Source organism: Megalopta genalis, chromosome 2 (assembly GCF_051020955.1).
Source record: "Megalopta genalis isolate 19385.01 chromosome 2, iyMegGena1_principal, whole genome shotgun sequence".
Taxonomy (NCBI): Eukaryota; Metazoa; Arthropoda; class Insecta; order Hymenoptera; family Halictidae; genus Megalopta; species Megalopta genalis.
The window spans coordinates 25,705,949-25,730,149 of record NC_135014.1 but is presented as its reverse complement, the minus strand read 5'-3'; the positions used below and the strand labels follow the sequence as shown (position 1 = coordinate 25,730,149).

Here is a 24,201-nt window from a genome sequence, read left to right as displayed (position 1 = left end):
GATTAGAAAGTTTCGCCGAGACAACCGTTCGAACGCTGTCCGTAGCGCGGATTCGTTCGAACGCGAAGAGAAAATTCGTAGCCCGAAGTAGCCTGGTCGAACGTTTCGTAGAAACATCTGTTCGCGATCTCGCGGCCCTCGGCGTCCATCAACGCCTCGCGTCCGTCGGCAGTTTTCCGACAGAGATTTTCGAATCGAAGACCGACGCGACGAGAGAGAGGCCCGCGAAAGCGGTCCGTGCCATCGGCGATTTCATCCGTATTCGAAAGACGTCGGAAGGATGCCGCGCGAGTCGTCGAGCTTCCAAACACAGCCAGCGATCGAAACGCCCGATAGGATTTTCACGGACAAAGTATCAACGTCGACGGACGATGCTATACGTACTCCTTGCAGAGTAAACTTTGAACGATCTTACCGGTATATCGGAGAGTCTCTGAAACGAGACGACCAGAAGCAAAATGAAGAAAATCGGCTCGGTAACGCTCGAGAGGCGGACGAAACGGACAACGTAGAAGAAGAAGATCCTCGCCTCGTGTTTATGACTTAAGTGGCGGAGAATTTATTACGTCGGCCGGTGATTGTCGGCGATCGAGCTGCGCGCGAGGATGCCAAAGGAGAAGAAAAAGAAACAAGAGAAAACGGAAGAAAAGGAAAGAACGTTCTGGACGCCGGCAAGAAAATTGGAACGAGTCTCGCTCTTTTGATCGATTTCTCGAACGTCGCGTCGACCAGCGTCGGTTATCTCTTATCTCCGAACCGGTTCGATCCGCGGATCATTCCGCTATCTAGCTGCTGCCTTATACCTTTACACCTTTACACCTTTACGCTTTTACACCTTTATACCTTTATACGTTTATACCTTTATACCTTTGCACCCTTTCTCCGCTGCCCCCTTATCCCGCTCCTCCTGTTCCTCTTCCTCCTCCTTCTCCTGCTCCCCCTGCTCCTCCTCCTCCTCCTCCTCCTCCTACTCCTGTACCCTTTCGAGGTGACTCACTGTATACGAACAGCCGCAATTAATATCGAAGGACTACGGAGGTCAGCGTCCAAGTCGAACGAAGGAAAAGGAAAAATGATGGGGGTCGCTACGGGTAGGTAATCTCTCATCGGCTAAAAGCTTGCCCCGCGAATCGATTTAATTGCAGAATCGGTTACCTTTGTCGGTCGACGTTGCCGCTCGACCGCCGCCCGACCGCCGCCCGAACGCCGCCCGAACGCCGCGCCGCGGTGCGGAATTTATTCCGACCGTCGCGATCGCATCGGCGCGGCGTTTAATCGAGCGGCCGCGGAATGGGAAAGAAAGAGGTTTCGATCGCGCGATCTTGCTCCAACAGATCGGGCTGATTTTCGGAAATTCGAAGCAGCGACGCTTCGCGCTGCCCCGAAGTTCGCTGTCTTCGCTTCCGATAAATCGTTCCGCGGTGTCCGGTAATTCGTCCCACGGCAATTCGACCGATCGCTGCGGGAGCGAAGGTAGCCGGATACGAGACTTCTTTGCTGGCAAAACTTCCCGTTTCACTCGATTTTCTTCGGAGCGATCCACGGAAATCGGCAGATCGATGGAAAAGACGCGTCCGCGCGCGCGAGCGTAACTTTCTTTTTAAACGATCTCCGGTCCTCTGAAATTCCAGTATCGCGAACGATACGCGAGTTCCCCGCACCTATGGTTGCATAATATAACCGCAGCATAAAATTCCAATACGCGTCGCACCGCTAAACTATCTCTTTTCCCAGTCCATGGACAGTCCATGAACGGTCCATTCGCGGGACAAACACGGATCGGTGAGTCAGAGAGGCCTGCTCGTGCTCGTATTCGTGCTCGTATTCGTGCTCGTATTCGTGCTCGTATTCGTGCTCGTATTCGTGCTCGCGCACGCTCGTTCGCAAAGCGCAGAGACCGAATCGCGGAGCGTCGATTAGCGCGTGCCTGCGCTGTTACGCAGGACCCGGCCCGATATTTATTACCCTACTTGATCGAGCCTATTGCAACGCGAGTTCTCCGAAAGTGTATAACGAGTACGCTACGAATTAGGCTTCGCGCGATCTCATCGAATCGCGCTTCGCGCGTTCCCGTTAGCCGCGGCGGTCGGTCGAACGGTCCCAGGCCGTTCCGCGTAACGATCCAGAGAAACGGTCGCCGATCCACGCTTAATTGCGATTAATCGCCGCCGCGCCGCGCCGCCACGTCGATCGCCCCTCTGTCCGCGCGAAGAAATTCTTCCGCGAAAATATAACCTAGCGCGAGAAATCTATTCGCGTTCTTCGAGGAATTCGAAATTTTACTAGAAATCGAGCGCGAAGGGAGAGAACAAATTATCGCAACGCGACCGGGCCGAGCTAATTCCAAGTGAAACGCGCTGTTCGCGCGGTGTGACTTTTCATTGGCCGCGTGCAAAGCGTTTCCAAGGCGTTGGCGGAACGGCGCGCGCGCTGCGGCTGCTGGATCTCGCGAGAGAAAAGAGATCGCGTTCGTTACCGGCACGCGTCGCGCCCCAATTACTCGAGACAAAACGCGACCGATCGCGAATAAAACTGGTCCCGTCGCACGTTGGATCGGCACGAGCTGCTGCGTCTCGACGCCCGTCGACGACGTCGAAACGACGCGAAACGATGCGAAAAGACGCGAGTGTCCGCATCGCACCCTCGATCGATAGAATCCGTCGATGACCTGTGCGAAACGTGCTCGAGGCTGAAAGAAATCGCATCGATTCGTAGCGATTCGAACGGTACCACCGCGATACACCTTGTTTCGACGCTGCGCTGCCGCGGTATCGTTTCAAGCGAATCACAGAATATTCGCGTCCCAGCGATCGGGGCGGTAGCGCTCGCTGCGGCTCGGTGATTCGAACGCGTGGACAAGAAGCACCGCGCCGCGTCCCGTCGCGATCGCGATCGCGATGGCGCACGGATTTCCTCGTAGTCTCGAATATCGTTGACCGACCGTCGGGCCAACCGAACTTTTTCTCGTTTCCTCGTGCGGTTCCATGGCGCGGCCCCGCGAAGCCATTCGATCAGAGAAAGGCTTGTTCGGATTGCGCGATGCTGCGCGATAACGACGATTACCGCGTCGCGGCAATCTTGGGATTGCCAACACTTTTCCCGGCACCTCGCAGAACTCTACGTCGCAACTCTCTACCCGATTACGATTGCGATTACGATTACGATTACGATTACGATTACGATCACGATCACGATCGCGTTAAGATATAAATCGATCGTTCTCGCTCGGGCAATCGATAAAGGCGAGCGTGTTCCAACGAGTACGCGGGTAGATTCTATTCTGCGAGCGTTTCATTGATTGGTATCGTTATTTTGTTCGCTTTCGTTGTCTTCTCAAATAATTGCAAGATCTCGTTCTCCTATACCGTGAATGAATTTTCCTCTCGATAAACGAGTTCTCCGCTTTTCGTTCGTTCGTTCGTTCGTTCGTTTGTTCCGTGTAGCATCGAGGTGGGAAGATGTAGGAACGGCGATACGATTACGAGGAAAATTTAATGCAACCGATGAAAATGAACTCGATCGAACAGCATTTTGCATAGCCGAACTAAATCTGGAGACGCTCGAAACACGCCGCAACGAAGAAGCAATATACTCCTACGTTCGATTACGAAAATTGCCACATCCATATCCATCCATCGTATTTTTCTATAGTTGTCGCATCCGCGATATACCCGAGACAATCGACCTTGCCAACGTTGCACCCTTGCACCCTGTAACTCCCGTTATCGACACAACCCTTTTTCCCCGACGGAAAAGCTACGAAACGGTGGAGGGGGGGGGGGGGGATTAAAAAGTCGACGTCGCGACAAAGAACCGTCCTTCCCCGAGAGAACTAGAATCGGAACGGTGGGCGTAGGGTAGCAGCGCGCGTAACCTTGCACCGCTCAACACGAGGCTTTACCGATCTTTTTCTCCCGGCGCGGCGGCGTCGCGACGCAGGAGAGCGACGGTGGTTGCGATGGTAGCGACGCCGAGATGATCGGTAGCGGGAGACGCGGATGCGGAACGGAAAGGGATCGCGATATGGAGGAGGATGAGGACGAAGGAAGGGAGGAAAGGAGCTCGGAAGGTGGAAGTGGTGGAGGTTTCGGTGGTTGGAGGTCCCATTTGCTCGGTGGGCTGACGCAACGAGTCAAATCCTGGTACTGGGGCGCCAGGCCCCTCGTAAGTTTTGTAATCGAACCAGCCACACACACGCGCACACACAAATACACATCTATCATGCACAGATACCTCTACTTTTTCTTCTTCTTCTTCTTTTTCTACTACTACCGTCACTACCACCACTACTACTACTGCTACAACTACTACGACTATTACCAATACTATCACTACTACTATCTCTTCTTCTTCTTCTTCTTCTTCTTCTCTCTCTCTCTCTTCTTCTTATTTTTCTTTTCCTTTTCTTCCATTCTTATATTCTCCGTTTTTTTTTCGCAAGCTGTCACGCGTCGCGATCTCCGCAGGAGAGACGATTCACCGAAAAGGAGAGCGGGGTTGATTTTCCGATGATCTCGATAATTTGTTTCCAGGGAAATCGAGATTTGTCGTGCGCTATTAATTTCCACGACACGAGATACGAGATACGAGATACCGACGAATTACACCAATTTCGTTTCCTTCGAGTATCGTTGCCAGAATTTTCTATGATTTTCGGACGATATCGCGGCTAACGTTATCGATAGATTCCGGCGAATGGACCGTTCGGAGGATTCGCGTAAAAGTTGCACCGAGTTTAGCGTTCGCTCGTCGTTACCCTCGTTCCTTTAGTCTAGACTCTAGATCCAACGATAGTTTCGACGATAGAGAATAGCGAACTTAATTAGAACGACATCCAGAATCCAGACGTTCCCTATCGGAACGTTCGCCGAGTAATTACGATAGAAGCGCAACTAGAGAGTAGTGCGGATAGTTGGTTGATAAATGTCTCTAACGATGATTTTAGTTTCCGGCAGATGAAAGGGATGTTCCGGCAGTGTCGAGCGACTCGGAGGTCTCTTGGAAGTTGTCTTTCTCGAACTCGAGTCCACTCTGGCAAAAACGAAACACCCTTTCGAAATATCAACCTCTCGAAACAATTTAAATATCGAAATCAACGATTTGGTTTGGTAACTGTTATCGAATCGTTACCTAATCGGCAATTTAATATAACCTGCCAGAGCGTGCGTCGGGTAACCGATAAACAGATTTTCAAGTCTGCTCGAAGGTCAACGATTATCAAACTATCCATCGTCTAGTCACGATTCGAACCATCGGATAAGATCATTCCCTTCGGCATGAACTTGTCCCAATTAGATCTCTATCTTTCTTCTCTCTCTCTCTTTCTCTCTCTCTCTCTCTCTCTCTCTTTCACTCTCTCTCTCTCTCTCTCTCTCTCTCTCTCTCTCTCTCTCTCTCTCTATCTATCTATCTATCTATCTATCTATCTATCTATATCTATCTATCTATCTATCTTTCTTTCTCTCTCTCTCTCTCCACTTTCTCAGTTTGTTCACTCACGTTTTCTATGTCTATCTTTCTGTACTTCACCAAGATCAATTTCCTTTTTGCTCTTAGAGCTAGCGAACCTAGTCGAAATAGCGTTAGGTGTGTACGTGTTTTTTCTTAGATGTCTTGCACATGCTACTTTCGATATGTCCTTATTATATTCAAGCACGACCACTGTACACGATATGTATAATTATACGTACCGGGACGCAACGAACCGTTGTATAATTATATATATATTCTCGTGTCCATGTATCAAAGTATATTTACATAGATGTCTTGGCATGCACGATCACTTTACTCACATCGAATTCACGAGAAAATAGAACCGAGAGAAATCGGAATAGAAAGAAGGGGAACGGGATACGCGTAGATGCTCTCGCCTCGTTACGATTAGAGAGACGTTAGCTTGGCTGCGACGCCGTATCTTTCCTGGTCGCGCACGAACTTCCAACGAACCGACGATCAACGCGATATCCGTCGATTGGTCGAGATCTCGAACATTGAAAAGCGACGCGTGGCTCGGCTATCGATTCGACGATTCGACGATTCGACAAATTTTGTACGATCGAAGCGCTTTATATTTTATTCGAAGGAATTCGAAGGCTCGCCGCGAGAAGACGAACGATCGACGGTGACAAAGAATCGATAATTACTCCGTGCGACCGACGCGAGACCTTTAAACGTTTTCCTTGGTTCGATATTCGAGATCGAATACAAGTACGAGATCGAGTTTTCCAAGGAAAATCTTTCGAACGTTTCGAAGAGGCATCGACTCGCCGACTCGCCGACTCGCCGTATTTACCAAATCGAATATCCAAGCGGAGAAATTCCTTTTCGAGTTTATACCGAACGAGCGACGCGCCGCGATCTTTCCGCGCAATTCGGCTGGCAACGAACGTATCGCGTATCGGGAACCGACGGAGGTTCGTGCGATCCCGGCCCTAGATCCACGTTCTAGAATTTTAGACGATCGAAAATCCGGTAGACGTTCCCGCATAGCGCCACCGATCGTAATCCCCGAAGGAGGAACACCGAGGAAGAAAGTCGCTGGCGCGATCGCGAATCGACCGGACGAACGGTATCGCGCCATCGACGACGGTGAATCAGCGGAGAAAGTTCGAGACAGAGGTTTTCACCGAACAAGGAAACCTCGGGGAACGGGACACCCGGAAAATCGTTTGTAGGAACGATTTCCCGATGGGCTCTGTGTAATCGAGCGACGCGGCGACGCGGAGCCACGATAGAGACGCGATCGAACTCTGTTCGCACGAATCCATCGATCGCGGCCGCTCGAAATGAATTTCTTTTTTCCTTTCGCGACGTCCCTCTTATTTTCTTTCTCGTCGCATTCGCGACAGGCCGGGCGAGACGAACTCTGCTCCTCTGCTTTATTTCGATCGGAGGCGGTCGTAGAAAGAGAAATTCTACGCGGATTCGCGTGTTTCGCGATCGCACGCGCGAAACACTTTCTCCATTCGCGCGGTTCGCGTTTCTCCGAGAGAGGAGCTCGCGAGCAACTCGATTTCCATGTCCGTCGACCGTGAACAGACCGTACATGCGATTCCGACGATCGAAAACAAACCCCGCCGCGGTCGGACGTTTCGCGAGACAAGATTCGAGCCTACCATGGCCAATTTGATTGGAATTTACGCGAGGTTAGATTTCGAGAGGACTCGTCGTTGCACACGTAGGCGTATACGTAGCATCGTATTCGTTCAACAGAGACGTCCAACGAAGACCGGGATCAACCGCGATCCCGATAAATCTCGTTTCGTTCGTAATTGGGAAATTTTATTTCCGCACCGAAATATACGATGCGAATAGAAAACAGAAGAGAGAAGAGGAGAGAGAGAGAGAGAGAGAGAGAGAGAGAGAGAGAGAGAAGCGAGAACAGAGAGGAGAGAAAGAAGAGACTGCTGGAAATTCGATGCGCGCAAAGGCGAGGTCCGACGAACCGTTCTCAAGATCGATGGAAAAGTTCGGCTATCTCGCTCGTCGAGGAAAAATTAATGCTCGGTCCGTGCGCGGAGGATTTCGATCCAGAGTTTCCTCGGTTAAATTCGTTGGTCGAGCAGACTGCGGCGTTCGAACGAATTTCCGCGTCTCGAATAGATTTTCAGAAAAGTAAGCTACAGTTTGAATTTCTGGAATTCGAATATCTGCTCGGCAAAAGCAACAGCGCGCTACCGTCGCTTTTTATTCGACCATTTCTGTGATTTAACCGTGAAAACAATGAAATCTAGAACGGTAAAATCGCGTATACGTATAATAATTTTAATAAAAAGAGTAGAACGTTCGTAGAACATTTTTGGAAATAATTCGGATCGTCTTCGTTCGACAGTTTTTCCCCACAATCTCATGATTTAATCGGACAACGTCGCGTCGCGTCGCGTCGCAACGCGTACACCGTGTTCGGGATTAATCGAAAAGTCGCGGGTTAAATTAAAACGCTCGATCGAATAATCGCGCGACAAAAACACCGCTACCACAGTCACCACCGCCACAACCACCACAACCACCACCACCACCACCACCACCACCACCACTGTCCGAGCACCACCAACACCCAACTGCTACCAGCCTATCAGCAAGCATGACTTAATTTTTTAATATTACTCTTGTGACCTATATCGATATGTATTGCCATGACTTACGTTTCAACACGATGTTATGTACGACTGCATATAGGTACCAGGCGACGATGCGCGTCGTTGCGGAGAAGCGAAACCGGTAGACGAGTCGAGTTGGACGTTGTCGACGGTTTTTCCTGTTAACCCTGTGTTAATTCCAACCGCGTAACCGAGTTGAAATTCGATCGGAATTCGTTGGAATTCTAGAGAACGATTTAACATCGATATCGCGCGCTTTCGAGCGATCCGAAGAACTTTAAATAATTATCATTTCAAATAGTTTCAACGATAAATTAAGTTTTCGACGCGGTGTAACGTTTTCTCGCTTACACAGTTAACACGGTCGAGTCCGAGAGAGAGAGAGAGAGCACGCTTCGTACTCGCTCGAGCTCGAAATTCGTCGGACGACCAACTTCGCGGACTACCGGGACACGACTCCCTTCGACCACAGCGTGCGCGCAAACTCTTGGTCACCAGCCTTTTTTAGCTCTTGTGTGCTGTGGCATCGTGAGCGAGCGCGTGCCGGAAGCGACTTCGACGGGCTGCGTGACAGCCGTCGAGACTCCCAAATTGCTTCGTATCTCGACGAACGTTGTCTCTTTGCCGAGACGATTTTGTCATCGGAGATTGTTTTATCCAAAATATTCGAACCAACGACCAGTCTTTACCGTCTTCGCATCGAACGAAGCACGTATCGTACGAGTTGCATAGAATTTTATTCCTTCGATGTCGCTATTGCCGCATCGTCCGAGTCCGAGATTACTCGAAGACCGAGAATCGATTCGATCGTCTCTTCGTAGTATGTATTCATCGGGCATACGATTTACGCGTATCGTCTGTAAAATCAACCATTGCGAACTAAAGATCAAAGGTCCGTCTAGCAGCCTCTGCGAACGATGCGCGAGCTTGAAAATTTTTATCATCGACTATCCGAGAGGGGTAACGAAATGAAAGAGCGAATGGGAAAGGGAAGATAGCGACGACGAATGTTCGAAACGTTGGCTGTCGCGAGACAAACTGTCGCGAGGCTGTCACGAAGCTGCGGGGTCGACCGGAAGCCGGATCGGACCGGACCGAACCGGATTCGATCGGATCGGATCGGATCGGATCGGGCCGGACCAGATCGTCGATCGCCGATGGTAAACCATAGCTTTGCCCGTTTCAGGAACTCGCGCACAAGCTCTCGCGGAGCTTCGACATGCAGGAAGCTCAGCTGCTCGAAGAGGGTGGCTCCGGTGGCGGGTCCGCCGGGGCCGGCGGTGCCGGTGGTCCACCGAGAAGGCACCACAGCGCTCAAAGGCTGACCAGAAGCGAAATGTCCGAGAGAAGGGAAGAGGACGGTGCTCTGGTGGTGCCCGATCATCAGGGGAACCTGAGGATCACCGTCAAGAAGACCAAATCGATTTTGGGGATTGCCATCGAGGGCGGGGCCAACACCAAGCATCCGTTGCCCAGGATCATCAACATACACGTGAGTCCATCGATCGAGTTCTCGCGTTCTATTATTTTTCGAAAGCTTTTCTAATTGTATTTATTACGGGTTACGTCGACACCCCGAGGGTTAGGGTTAGGCCGAGATTAGGAGGAAAAGAGCGTTCACCAGTTTTCGCGTTCGTTAATATCAATCGGAGAGAGAGAGAGAGAGAGAGAGAGAGAGAGAGAGAGAGAGAGAGAGAGAGAGAGAGAGAGAGAGAGAGAGAGAGAAGCGTCGGCGACATCGTCGAGCGCACTGACGCGAGTCGTTGTGTTCGCAGGATAACGGAGCGGCGTACGAGGCTGGCGGGCTAGAAGTCGGTCAATTGATTCTAGAAGTCGACGGCCACAAAGTCGAAGGTAATTTCAGAACTGATATTGGTATTCGTCTATTATCGTTACGCGTACTTGAAAAAGGAGCAAACGAATTTCGGTTCTTTCGTATCGGCGTAAACGAAAAACTGCGGCAAATTTTCAGCGAACAGCTCGAACGTTAAGGTCGATTTTCGTTTTGCGCAGAGATTCGTAGCCAGCGGGACGCGCGCGGTTAGGTCGCGAATCTTGGATCTATCCGAGACCCACGGAGAGAAATGTAAAGCGAAATGGAAAGCGAAACGATGGTGTACGGAGGTTCTTGTTCCAGGTCTGCATCACCAGGAGGTGGCAAGACTGATCGCGGAGTCGTTCGCGAGGCGCGACCGCAACGAGATCGAGTTCCTGGTGGTGGAGGCGAAGAAGAGCAACCTCGAGCCGAAGCCGACGGCTCTGATATTCTTGGAAGCGTAGCAGGAATCTCCCACCTCCGAGCCGGAGCCACCGTAGCCCAACGCGTCGAGAGTTCGACCTTTAACGCGCGTGGAGCGTCCTCGACGCTGAAGCACGCGGCGACCGAGTCGGCGATGCCGAAGAGAAGTCGAACGGGAACGGGGGGACCTCGACGACGTCCGCGATCGCGAAACGATCGCGGACGCGTCGGGCACCCGGGGCACGCGTCGGGTTCGAACAAGAGGATATCGCGACGCGTCCCCGCTCTCTTCGTCTTCTCCGCGCGCGGACTCGACTCGACTCGACGGTCGAGCTCTCGGTTAGGTGCTAATCGAACCTGGCTCTGGGTGGTGGGAACCATCGAACAAAAACGAGCAGCGGTGGAGGACGTTAACGGTGATGGAAGCTCGATTAGCGAGTCGATCGGACGATAACCGGTAGGACAGTTGTCGCGTCCCCGTTGCTGCTCGAGAGTAGGCCAACGATCCGAACATGCTTCCGTTAGCGGTTAGCGGTTCGCCGACGACGCGCGGTGCGACGGTGCGACGGGACAACGGGGCGGCGCCGAAGACGGGATGCTCGTCGAGCAGAACGTTGGACTCTCGAGCACGCGGGACTCGCGACTCGGTCGACGGACACTGTTACGTGCGAGGAGGATCTCGAAGCGAGGAAGTTGTCTGTGCCAAAATATTAGGGATTGTTTCGTGTATAGTAATTATGATGTACCATTGATCGTAACGGAGATCCTCGATCCAGGACGATCCACGGATTCTAGCAGGCGCATGCTTTTCGGTTGCGAGATCCGAACGAACCGATGACCGAGGATCTCGCGAACGCTCGCAATCGGCTCGAAACTAACGCGGACACGGATACGGACGCGAACAGAAACGAACACCTCCGCTCCGGTACGCGAGCGGGAGACACGGATATTCACTGTTGACTAATGCGTTATCGATGACACACCGCGGCCAACGACACCGGTACGGATTTTCGTCGATCGGTCGCCGAGGGATCGCGCTTCGTTCCGTTGTTTCCGATATCGCGAGTTTACTAAATTAAACGGCCGGTTTCGTTTCGATCGGGTACGGTCAATTTATCGATATCGCTCGTGGTATCGGTACGGTATGTTTCGCTTGCAAAACGATATATTTAAGAAATTATAGAGTTCGTTGAAAAAAAACCGACTCGTATCGCGTTCGATTTGGACGAATCACCAGAGTTTTCTTTATTCCAGCGAAGCGAGTTCATCCGTTCGTTTCACCGTGAATTTCTCGAGGATGTTAAGTTCGGAAAATTCGGAAAATTCAGAAAATCGTCGGCACGATCGACGAAAGTCCCGACCGATACGTGCCCGCGACTAATACAGACTTATTATGGGAATTGTTGAGGCTTAACAAAGTATTGTATATTATACATACATATTATATTATTGACTATCGTAGTGGAATTGCAACTTCTACCTACCGGGGGCGATCGGGCACGACCGAGAACGCGCTTCCGATCCCCGCGTCGTTCCCTGCGCGTGTCCGATACCCGAACGAAGAGAAAAAGACGGAAAAAAAGTTCTATAAATGTGCGAATATTTTGAAAATGTTACCTAAACGTAAAGATCGCGTACGTAGCATCGGGTCCGATACCCGATCGTTCGGTGTTCGAGCATCGCGGACGATCGCGGACGATCGCGAAAATGGGCGAACAAAAGAAGCGAACAAGATCCCGTGGGAATCGCCCGAGAAACCGTGGAACCGCGAAACCATGTTCGCGAACGCGGACGATCGTCGGAACAACTGGACGCGACGTCGCGTCGATCGCGATCCACGGAAACGAAGCTCGAGCACGTTTGCCAACGACAAAGGGACGTTGCCTCTCCGCGAAATCTAACGAGATCCAACGAAATCTAAGAGCCTCGCGAGAATCGGCACTTTTAACGATAATTCTTGGGAACACCGCGAGAACGCCAGATTTTATACGTAGCGCGATCGTAGCGAACCTCGACTCTCGTCACCGTCGAACACGATCGAACGACTCGGGAGCTTAGGAGTTTTCCAACGAGCACGATTTTTTCTTCATCGGCCACGTTTGCAGCCCTTAGAATAAGTTTCCATCGAAATTGTGTGAAGTTCGATGTCGTAGGATTCGAGTGAATCGCGTGATTTCGTTTCGATAGTCGAAAATTCGTTGGTACGTTTGTTTTAGAGTGTTAGAATGTTAAAACGTTAGAGTTTTAGAATTCTAGAGTTTCACAGTTTTAGAGTTTTAGGGTTTTAGTGTTTTAGAATTTTAGATTCTTAGAGTTTTAGTATTAGTATAGTAGAGGGTAGACGATCTTCTAACGAGATTCGTAGCCGTTGCAAGGATAATTGTAATTCACGCGCGATCGGAGCGGTTCATCATTGACGAGCAAAAACCGTAGCATCGTCGTCGTCGTCGTCGTCGTTGTTGTTGCGATAGTCACGGTCGGCGCGTCTCGTTTAACGCGAATCTCTCTACCTTTTACAAAGTTCGATGTAATTTAACGGTGTGTGTGTTCGACGCGCACCCGAGTCCGCGCGATCCCGCCGTCGCTATCGCCATTTTTGTCGCCACCTTTGTCGCCGTCTTCATCAAGAACCGATCGTCCGCGATCGTCTCGCTTCGAAAAACTAAGAAAACCGGGAAACCCGTAAAACAAACGAACCATGCGATATAACCGTACGATATAACCGTGCGATATAACCGTGCGATATAACCGTGCGAAGCTTCGATAGAATTGTCGCGTACGCGTAAAATGAAAACGAAAATATAGCCGAACGGCGGCGAGTCGATGGTAAAAGAGGGAGGAACGATCGGATGAGAGGCACCAGCGATTCAAAAATTCACGCCGCGTCACCTTCGATCGATCGTACTGTATCTGCGATTTCCTCGAACCATGTCGCGCGATCATTTTGGCTACAATTGTGCCAACAGATTGGAAACCGAGTTAACGCGGACTGCAAAGGTTAACGGAATCGCATTCGGCGTTCGACGAACATTCGTTTCTTTCGGAACGATGCGTACACGCGCGTAACGGAGCATAAGAACCGTCTTCTCGAATCTGAAATCTTATTTCCGAATAATTCGTAATTCGTAATCCGTAATTCGTAATAGGTCGTTCGTAATTCGCGATTCCAGGTACGTTATCCGACAAAAATTCGGACGTCCGTTCGAAAGTCGGTCCGGTTCGATGATCGTAGACTCCTCGAGAGTCGAATTCAACCCTAATATCGTCTCTCTGATCGGCTTGATCCGTTGACTCGGTTTGCAACGCGACACACGAATCGATAAAGCAGCGACGGTACTTGGCCGAGCGAGGCAAAATCACGTCACACGAAAGAACGTGTTATTTTGTTAAGATTCCACTCACGTTAAATTTGTGATATATTCTCTACCGATATTAACATTTTACACTTCACGATCTAAACACATGATTCTCAATAAACGATCCTCAATCGAGACACTCGACGAAATAATTTTCCGTTCCATTTGCTTGCGACAAGGACGACCGAACACGCGTTCTCCCGCTACCGGATCCCGCTATCGATCCGAAACGAAACTCTTGCCACAAGATCTCCGAATCTTCTCGATCGCTGTCCTTGTCGCAACAGAATCGACAGTTTATCTCGACAAGATCGAATTTTCTGGTCGTTGGTGTGCGCCATCGCGAGTACACGTTCCGATAAAATGTGCCAAAAACCGAGAAGAACCGGCGGAACGAACCGGCGGAACGAACCGGGAGGAACGCGATAGCCCGGCAGTTGAGTCGACGAAACGCGGACCGAGGACGGCGAACGCGGTTTCGAAGAATCGAAAGAAGAAGAAGAAGAAGAAATATAAGAAGAATCGGAACGACGTATCGAAAAAGAAGTCGAGCGACGCGAAGAATAAATGTTGGCTAGCTGCTTTCCGGCTGAAAAAATATACCTCGTGCTATAGTATTTCTTCTTGTTTTCGAAGCGAATTTTTCTAAAAAAAAAAAAAAGTGGATAAAAAGAAACGAGAAAGAAACGAAGGAAGCAAGGAAGAAGGAAAAAAAGAAAGAATAAAATAAAACGAAGCATCCGTAACGAAGTTCACCGCCCCGAAAACTAAGAAAGCAGGGTTACGGTGGAGCACGCGGGTTACGGGGCACGAAAACAGCGAGACGATATTTTTGTAAAGCATTCGATGTACCGCGATCACTGGAGCAATTCGAAGATCTCAGCCGACATATCCGATAATGCCTTACCGCTTTCAACGAGAATATCGATCCTTGTAGACAAGCGTCGCGATCGATCGTGGGTTCTTTCGTTGGGGGATCGGTTCATCCGAATTTCCGATCGGTCAGCGAACGTGGAACGCGATCGGAGGAACGCTCGCGAAAACGGGGGACGCTTGAAAATAATTTCGATCGATGGATCCAGTGGGTTGGAGCAATCGGAGAATCGAAAACAAGTTCCTTCGGGACATTCTAAATTATTCGGCGTACCAAGATTCGAAAGTCCTCTAATGCGTTCGACATCATAACCTCGCGCGCGCGCGCGCGCGCGCGATCTTTTCCTTCGGGACACCCGCGTCGGACCACATGGCCCTTGGGTCGTTGGGTCCGCTTCGAGTACCTTTCGGAAACTCTTCGAATTTACGACGGTCTCTGTTTGCTATTGAAAAACTCTATTGTAAACATGCGTCGTCGAGTCGTTTGGAACTTGTCGTCTCAAAAATAGCTTCTTCGAAGGAGAGTCGTAAATTACGCTGGTCGTTTGCACAAGGGGACCAAGGTTTCCTTTGCGCGTACGACTGGACGCTACAAATCTGTTCTATGTATATTTGTTCAAAAATACGAGAAAACTGCCAAACGTAAACCATTTAGACGGATATCGCGAGGTTCTCGCAGATCCTATCAACGATAAGGAATAGAGAAAAGAGTACGCGATCGACGGTAAATATTTTTCCACGCGAAATTAGTCCCTGCCGAGCCAGCGGAAGATCAGCGACCATAAGCGTAAAAGCGTTTGCTCTCGATCGGTCGCTTTCCATTTTTCTGTCTCTGCCTCTATCTCTACCTCTATCTTTTTCTGTCCCTCGTCTCTCTCTCTCTCTCTCTCTCTCTCTCTCTCTCTCTCTCTCTCTCTCTCTCTCTCGACGAAATAAGAAAATTCCGCTAGCAAACGCGAAACGGAACGAACGAACCGATCGATTCACCGTGCACCAATTAGTAAAAGCCTCGCTCGTTCCCCAGGACCGAAAAAGCGAAAATTATCGCGGAACCGATCCGCGGATACACGCGATGGGATTCACCTCGGAAAGATGAAAGCGTCTCGCGTCCGTGCACCCATCGCTCGATCCACCGTTCCAGAGAAAACCGAGACGCACGAAGAAAAACGGCGAACGAGAATCGTCCGTCGATTTCTATTAACTTATCGAATCGCGACATTCGCGGTGCACGATCGATCGTCGCTATTCTCCGACGAATGCGACGAACGATGCGCTTCGCCTTCTCCTACGTGGTCGGACGAGTCGGAGAAAATCGGCTTCTCGGTTTCACTCTTTCGATGATACAACTGTCGACGTAGTCGAACGCTCTTGTTTTTCGCAACACCCATTCATTCGATGCTTCCTTTGCGTTTCGAGCGGCTGCTTCCTGCTACGAAGAGAAATGGAAATCGACGATTCAAAAGCGATTCGCTCACATTTTCTTCTTCGAGAGCTACGAATACTCTAACGATAAAGTTTTAAAATAAATGTTTTCTTTTTTTCTTTTGTTCGCGTCCCCGCGGGCGAGGAATCGAGCCGAGAAAAATCCGCGCGAACGAGGAATGATCGCTCAACGATCTATGGACAATGATCGAGGGGGGTGGGATGAGGGGCGATCATCGCAAGACGGTCATCGTCGAAGCATCGATACGAAAACTACTCCGAAACTATCGCGTTCAGTCATCCGCTGACCGAATCGCGAAACAGATGCAACCGTATGCTTGTAACGATTTAAAGGATACTGTACATAAGCAAAAAACGCTCGTTCATACGCATTTCATAGATCCTTTTGTAGTCGATTTCGTACACCTTACTATTAGCGAATACGTATACACACAAATCTATGCTGTCTCCCTCGCGCACGCACACGTACACTTACACGCGCCCGCACACACGCACAGGGAGGAGAAAGAGAGAGAGAGAGAGAGAGAGAGAGAGAGAGAGAGAGAAAGAGACGAATTAAAGCATGCGAATGCGCAAGCGGAACCAATTATGCGCGATGGAAACGTTGCGACGACTCGTGTCGTCGTTAACGTTAATCAACGACTCGTACACTCAACATTTTATGGAACAAAAACGATTAGGATAGCGAGGATAAAATGGTTACATGAACGATACCTTTTGAACACGGTGCTGGAACACAGGGTGCCGAGAACAATTTGCCCCATGACTTTATCGGTTGTTTCTGAATTTCGTACACGACGACAAACTCTTCTATTTTTCTTTTTTTAACTGGACGCGTTATGAATGTTTTTCAAGGTTCGCGACTTTTACTTTGCGGATAACGATGAAAAGAACCGATAAATAGACGAACGAACGGTAGACAATTTATTTGCAACTAAAAAATTGTTCACCGTTCGGCGAAATTTTTTCTTTTTTTAATTTCAGAATTCGTTTCAGTTGTATAACGATGTTCTATACTCGAATCGTTAGCAAGTATCTCCAAAGAATTTCCCGAAAGTTCTGGAGCGTGTAAAAAATATCATAAAATGGTTCGCGTGGCATAATTTCGAGGCATTTTGTACAGCGCTTTCTTCGCATCCTGTGCACAAATACACGACATCCAAAACTTTGCATGTATTATAAGGAAGAATACAAGATTCATCGAATTCAACGTGCAAATCGTACGTTCGTGTTGTTTAAATTACTGTTAATCCCGTATGCTTTGATTGTCTATTCGATCGTTGTTGTTCATTCTTGTTATCGTCATTATTATGATCATTCCAAGCGATCGATGTAATTATTGCCACTGCAGTTGCGTTTCTGTTTATTGCGGATCGTTATTATGATTATTACTATCGCTACGATGATAACAATTACTATTGTAATCGAATAAAAAGTTCATCACGAAACGTCTGAATTTCTTTTTCATTCTTAGCCCGATCGGCATACGCGGCGCCTCTGGCGAGGAAAACCGAAGCTCAGTTCCCCACGTGTATCGTGTACAGTGCCAATTCGTCTAACGTCAAAACGCCCAAACTGTTGGACGATCGGTTAAATTTGTCGGTAAATTTGATTAACAGTTTCGGCGTTTTACCGTTACACCGATTATCGCTCTGGGAACATTGAACAAAGCTTCGTCTTTTCTACGAAAGTGGCGCCACGATCGCCTGCATAGATTTGCTTCGCATATACGTATAATGTTTTTAAATAATTTTTTTTTAATGAAATCGTTGTAGAGATATCGCATCGATATCATGCGAGAAAAACAAACATCAACGCTTCTTCTTTTTTTACGCTTCATTAATTTGTTTTTCATACTGGAATTATCTTCATCCTCCGATTCTAAGATCATTCTTTGGTTTACATTCATGGGTCTTATTTCTATGTAAATTTATTGAAAATAAAATAAATATTCTCAATTGCCATAACATTGATTTACTGTTTCTTCTTACCTATATCACTATCCGATGTGAATATGAAATTATCCATTGTTGGAGGAAAATAAAATAAGTAACCTAAAATAGTAACAATTGTGAAGTCACTGGTGGCCACTAACCCGCCACCTGTCTATGGAAATTGGAATTGTACCACTTTCATAATCAATGGTTACGCAATTTCTTTTATCGGCCTTATGTTCCTTGTGTCAAGTTCATAATTCTCTACATTCGTTTGGAATAACTGTTATCGATGCGAAACGTTGAACGTTAAACGTATCGGGGGATTCGAGTATGCGAGTTTGCAAAATGAATTCGAGGTGTCGATCTGTACAGGAGAACTACATTTACTCGACAGATGGTGTTTGCCCCATCTAGCGGGAAAACGCTGAAACCGGTAGCCAAAATTTATTGCCGATAATTTGGCTAACAGTTTGAGCCTTTTGTCACTGCATCGATTGGCGCTGTACGGATATCGGAACGGAGCTTCATCTTTTCTTCGACAGAGGCGCCACATGCAGCGTGTACTGCAGGATAACCAAAAAACAATAATTATGGCGATTCATTAATAATAACGATATAATATAGCAAAGACGTTAAAAAAAGCAGGTAAAGAGGACGTAATTCTAAAGAGTTATCCTATTTACAGGTATACTTGTTATATTAGGTCGAACAGACAGTGCAGAAGGACTTTTGACTATCGATACATAAATATTATTGTTTAATTTTTGTACCGAAATCTATGATGAGAGACGTAATAAAACTATGAATTTAAAGTAAACCATTAAGATATAAGAATATAAATTTATTAAGAGGGGTCGCTGGAGTGCTGGACGGTGGGTAAAGTATCGTTAAGCAGAAAACAGTAAAGTAAATTGGTTGATTTCTAGAATGCTAATTTCAGGTTCCAGCCTCTATAATTACAAGACTTGCCATAGCGGAGACTTTTTTTTGTAAAGATTACGGAATTTTCGCGTTGGACGAACCAAGAAGAAGTTTAGATGAATAAAAATGCAGACAGTTTAGGAAATGCATTAGCCAGGTATGTTGCAATGATTAATGTTAAGATGAGTTTAATCGAATAGATGAATGGTGAAGGTTGTTTTGTATTACAGATTGGTGAAATGAAGATAGTTTTGATGAACTATTCCTAAAGAAGAATAAGTATGCGTATGATAAATGTTTGTGAATATAAATGTGATTTGAAAGGTATGGTATGATTATAGTTTTCTGAATTCCGCAGTGGACTCTCGGCAATTAGATGCTGTGAAGTGGATGATGCAAAGCGAATGATGCGAAGGAAGATTTATGGTTGAAAGTTGAAAGATGGGAAGAAAGTAGGGTAGACTTTGCATAAATAAGAAAAAGAAAAAGATGTATCGGGGAGACTTGTAGGGAAGAAGACACTGGAGCTAGTTTCTGTAAGAATAAATATGGAGCGTTTGTTTTGAAAGCGGTGCAAGTCCAGTTTGTTTGGTTTGGATAAAATTGAATGTTGGCAGATGTTGTTCCATCGGGAAGGAAGAAACACGTGGAGTTTTTGCGAGCAGTTATGACACGGACGTGACCAGGGTTGGCGTCCAGATTGTCTGGACGTCGTCCCCAATAGCCGGACATATGATATGTCGAAGAATCCAAGAATCCAAGAACTGCTTGTATGGTGGTAAAAGGTGTTTGAAAAATGGTGTAGAGTATTTAGTTGATTAAAATGTATGATTTGTTTAATAAATAAATGTTTTTTTTTGGAAGAAAGACAAGGAAAGATTTTGATTACTTTTCGGTTGACTTAATAAATTTGTATTGCTAGGTTATAATGGGTTACTTTGAATTGAAAATTCCTAGTTTGATTACATCTCCGATTCTAGATACGTGTTTGTATAAATTGTAAGAGGATATAATTGATGTATTTGATATGATGCACACACATTTGATTATTATATAGTTTAATAGGTAATTAGTATTATCATTAATACCTCCTCCCAAACGTCATCTCAAGCCGCGCAATGACAAGATTTAAGGGGGGGGGGGGGTGTCACAAGGCGCGGGGGAGGGGGGGGGGGGATGCCGAGCGAGGGGGAGGGGGGGGGGTCGCCGCGCATGCGGCGTTGTGGGGGGGGTTTCACGCGAAAAACGCGCGCTGGGGGGGCGCCGCAAGGGGCATGGGGGGGCGCGCCGCGCAAAGGCGAGGGGAATGGGGGGCGCGCCGCGCGAAAGGCAAGGGGAATGGGGGGCGCGCCGCGCGAAATGGCGAGGGCGGAGGGGGGGCGCGCCGCGCGAGGCTCGTGGGGTGGAGAGAAACGCGCGAGGGTCGTGGGGTGGGGAGAAACGCGCGCAAAATGCACTCCTTGATTCTTCTATATCACAGTTCGTTATTCTTTTGTTTATATTCATGGGTCTTATTTCTATGTAAATTTATTGAAAATAAAATAAATATTCTCAATTGTCATAACATTGATTTACTATTTCTTCTTACCTATATCACTATCCGATGTGAATATGAAATTATCCATTGTTGGAGGAAAATAAAATAAGTAACCTAAAATAGTAACAATTGTGAAGCCACCGGTGGCCACTAACCCGCCACCTGTCTATGGAAATTGGAATTGTACCACTTTCATAATCAATGGTTACGCAATTTCTTTTACCGGCCTTATGTTACTTGTGTCAAGTTCATAATTCTCTACATTCGTTTGAAATAATCGTTATTGATGCTATTGGGACGTCACAGCGTCGTCAGTAATAGCGACGAATTATGACGCTATATATGTGGACGGTATAAAATAAAGACTGTCATCCCTCTAACGCACCTCCAATATTCGACGATTGGCCCTGCCCGATTTTTTTTGTGGCAATAGTCAATCAGTGAGTCCGTTCCAAAGCACACGTCCGCATCGCCCCGGCAAAGGCAGGAAAGTTCCTCCAGGCATTACCGTCATAATACAATGTCAGGCTGACCCTTCGGAACTTTTCCTTCTTTATGACTCGTCCCGGCCATCGAGGCCGAGAGAAGCGAAGTCCCAAAAACCTAAGCTCAAAAAATAGCCGGCTAGGCACGTCCGTGTCATAAAGACATTAGTGCTGTGCACTAACAGATGCGAAACGTTGAACGTAAAATGTATCGGATGTTTCGAGTATGCGAGTTTGCAAAATGAATTCGAGGTGTTGATCTGTACAAGGAGAACTTTATTTACTCGACAGTGTGGCGGTTTGCTTGGTATTATGTTCTCTTAAACTGGATTCTCTGAGAACTGGGGACGATGGCTTTTCGGTAATAAAGGAAACAGTTAATTTGGCTAACTTGTAACGTGTTTTATTTAACTTTATGCGTACGTCTTTACTCTCGGGAGGTTGCTATTAGACTGTACGTCTGTACTCTCGGGAGGTTGCTATTAGACTGTACATCTGTACTCTCGGGAGGTTGCTATTAGACTGTACGTCTACACTCTTGGGAGGTTGCTATTAGACTGTGAGAGAGTCCAGTGGTTTGCGTAGCAACAGCTAGTTACTAAGTTCTAGGTGGCGCTGTGTGCCGCTTGTACGGGCGTACGCCACAACAGACGGTGTTTGCCCCCCATCTAGCGGAAAAACGCAGAAACCGCCAGCCAAAATCTATCGCCGATAATTTGGCTAACAGTTTGAGCCTTTTGTCACTGCATAGATTGGCGCTGTACAGATATCGGAACGGAGCTTCATTTTTTTTTTTCGACAGAGGCGCCACATGCAGCGTGCACTGTAGGATAATTCAAAAACATTAATTACAGCGATTAATACAGCAAAGACGTTAAGAAAAAAAAAAAAAAAAAAAGTAAAGTTGGTAAAGAGGACGTAATTCTAAACAGATATCCTATTGAAAGGTATATTTGTTATATTAGGTCGAACAGACAATATTAATATTAGGGAGTGTTGAAAAAAGGAAATTTTAGCCTCGAACAAAAATTAATCTATAGTTTACTTAGTACTAAGATACTAAGATATCGGTTTACATTTTTTCGTCGGTTCCGTCAGCGGGCAACGACGGTGATGTAAACTGTATATAATAGATACCGCGAGACATCATCACCGGTACCATTAGATACACATCGTGCCCTGACTGTTTGGGGATCCCAGCGTCACGTATACAATGTGAAACGCGACAAATAAACGTCTCTGATTGGTGGATAAGGCGAACCCAAGAAGGATATAAAAGAAGCGTCTTTTTCTTACCGGACTCTCAGTAGAGTTTGGTTGCTCGATCGTTTTCGCCCATATACCTTCTCTCAATAAAGGAATAAAAAAATAAAGTCTTTTTAAGAAAAGAATTAGAATCATATTCATTTTCATTCCATAATCCCAACAGGGAGGATAGACAGTACAGAAGGACTTCCGACTATCGATACATAAATATTGTTTCGTTGTATGACGGAACCCCTATAAATCAAGCGAGAAAAAATGTTGTCCTCGAGTCAAACATTATTGACCAGCCACGTTCGTCCCTGGGAAGAGGAAAATTGCCAGATGTGGATAACCCAGGGACCGAAGGCCCTAGGAAATAGCGTATTTTGGACGAAGCAATCGAAATGCCAAAACACCCGTAGTAAGCAATTTCGTTGAAAGCCATTTCCGTCTTCTATTCAAGTATTTCTTTTATGATCCACAGTTGGTCACCAAATGTCATTCCTAGTCGTTTTTTTCTTTTTTTTACGATATGCATGTTCCACCGAGAAGAGGCATTTTCGGGATCATTGTTTGTTACGGCTTATCCTTGGGACACTCGGATTCCTTCGCGGGCGTCACCCGAGGGCACGAGCACTACCTGCGGGTGACCCTTAGTTTGGGGCGGTCACTTTCCTAATTTTGCAATCCAATCAGTCAGGGCGACCGTTTCCCTCCCTCACTCCTCGCAAGAATTGAACAATCCACGAATCCGACTGTCTCAAATTTAGAACACACCCACACCGAATTTACCTCCGAGAACACACAACAGTCATTCTACCATCAACCCGAACACGGAATAGTCTACTCTCTAAAAATTATACTCTGTATCGATGTGAAGTTGAATGTTCAAATATATTCCAAGTTAAAGAAAAGAAACTCAGCTTATTATTATCCCTAGCATCTTGAAAAGTCGTAGGGAACCGCGAATATCAAATACGTGGAAAAACAAATATTTTTAGTTATGAGTTGTGTTCTTGTAAATAACTGGTGCGTGCGGTGTAATTACTAACTTTATTTGATAAGTTGCGTAGAATCACTTTTGGGTAGCGTGACGTCGTAGCATGAGAGGTATGAGGAGTATCAGAGGTATGAGAGGGATGAGGAGTATCAGAGGTATGAGAACGAGCGTCTCACTGCTGCTCTTTTTATATTATCCTGTTTGCCCCCGGCAAGGGCTCTGGACACTCCTGATTGGTTGACCCACGAATGGGTTTTCCCAATCAGCGTTGTCCATCTCCTTCTCACCGCGTTGTCCCTTACGCCCTGAGCGCGTCCTGTTTTTTTTTTTTTTTTTTTTTGGGACCGCGTGGTGATCGGAGTGGGGTGCGTTTTTTTTTTTTTTTTTTTTTTTTTTTTTTTTTTACCGAGAAGTAATGAAAATAATAATCCCCTTAAAATTTTTTAGCACTGAAGGGAAGGTTAGCGAATCGGAGAGCGTGTTTGAGGTTACTATTAATGCAGTTTATTGAATTGTTATCGATGAGCGCGGGCGCGACTAGCGTGGTGTCGCAGGACTAGCAACTTAGGACAGACTGAGCTTTTGGAGTTGCGCGTTTGTCTCTTTTATACTGGAAGAGAAGAAAGGAATAGATGGGCTTTCGTAGGAAAGGAGAAAGTTGGGAAAGTCCCGCGTCGGTCGAGGTGTCCAGATGTGAGGAGAATTGCTTTATTAGGGGTGCGTGATTTTTAGGGAATTTTGAGCATTAGGAACGGTACTTGTTTTATTGCTAGCGGCCGCGCTCAGGTAGAGGGATGCGACGCTACAATTTGTCCAAATAAATCTACCTTAGAACGTCTGAAGAATATTTCGAAATTTGTCGGACCCGAAATAATAAAGAATTTAACCGTGACGGCCGTTTTAATTTTCTAGTGTGCATGACACCTCGTGTGTAACATGTGAATTTGTTTTTTAAGCAAGGTGGACAGTGAAGATTAACAAAGTACGCAAATATTTTTACGTACAAAGTACGTAAATATAATTTACGTACTTTGCTAATCTTCACTGTCCACCTTGCTTAAAAACA

General features: G+C 47.2%; 1 protein-coding gene and 1 long non-coding RNA gene across 14 annotated transcripts in view; both read left to right on the top strand.

The window, feature by feature from the left end:
- The window catches only part of dysc (whirlin protein dyschronic), a 62,788-nt gene extending 45,330 nt beyond the window's left edge, over window positions 1-17,458 (top strand). For all 11 annotated transcript variants that reach the window (XM_076518862.1, XM_076518861.1, XM_076518867.1 and 8 more), the window contains 4 exons: window positions 3,940-4,164; window positions 9,286-9,591; window positions 9,875-9,953; window positions 10,237-17,458. In XM_076518862.1, the coding sequence (XP_076374977.1) occupies window positions 3,940-4,164; window positions 9,286-9,591; window positions 9,875-9,953; window positions 10,237-10,379 (753 nt within the window). In that variant the 3' untranslated portion in view covers window positions 10,380-17,458. The remainder of the gene's footprint in view (window positions 1-3,939; window positions 4,165-9,285; window positions 9,592-9,874; window positions 9,954-10,236) is intronic.
- A 1,027-nt stretch (window positions 17,459-18,485) lies between these two features.
- On the top strand, window positions 18,486-19,745 carry LOC143258824 (uncharacterized). 3 transcript variants are annotated; one of them, XR_013032714.1, is made up of 5 exons: window positions 18,486-18,592; window positions 18,651-18,819; window positions 18,888-19,025; window positions 19,099-19,147; window positions 19,227-19,745. It is a non-coding gene; the product is annotated as an uncharacterized LOC143258824 (long non-coding RNA). The 3 variants fall into 3 exon arrangements; XR_013032713.1 differs by having other exon boundaries at window positions 18,506-18,819; XR_013032715.1 differs by having other exon boundaries at window positions 18,506-18,823.
- Window positions 19,746-24,201: the final 4,456 nt, after the last annotated feature.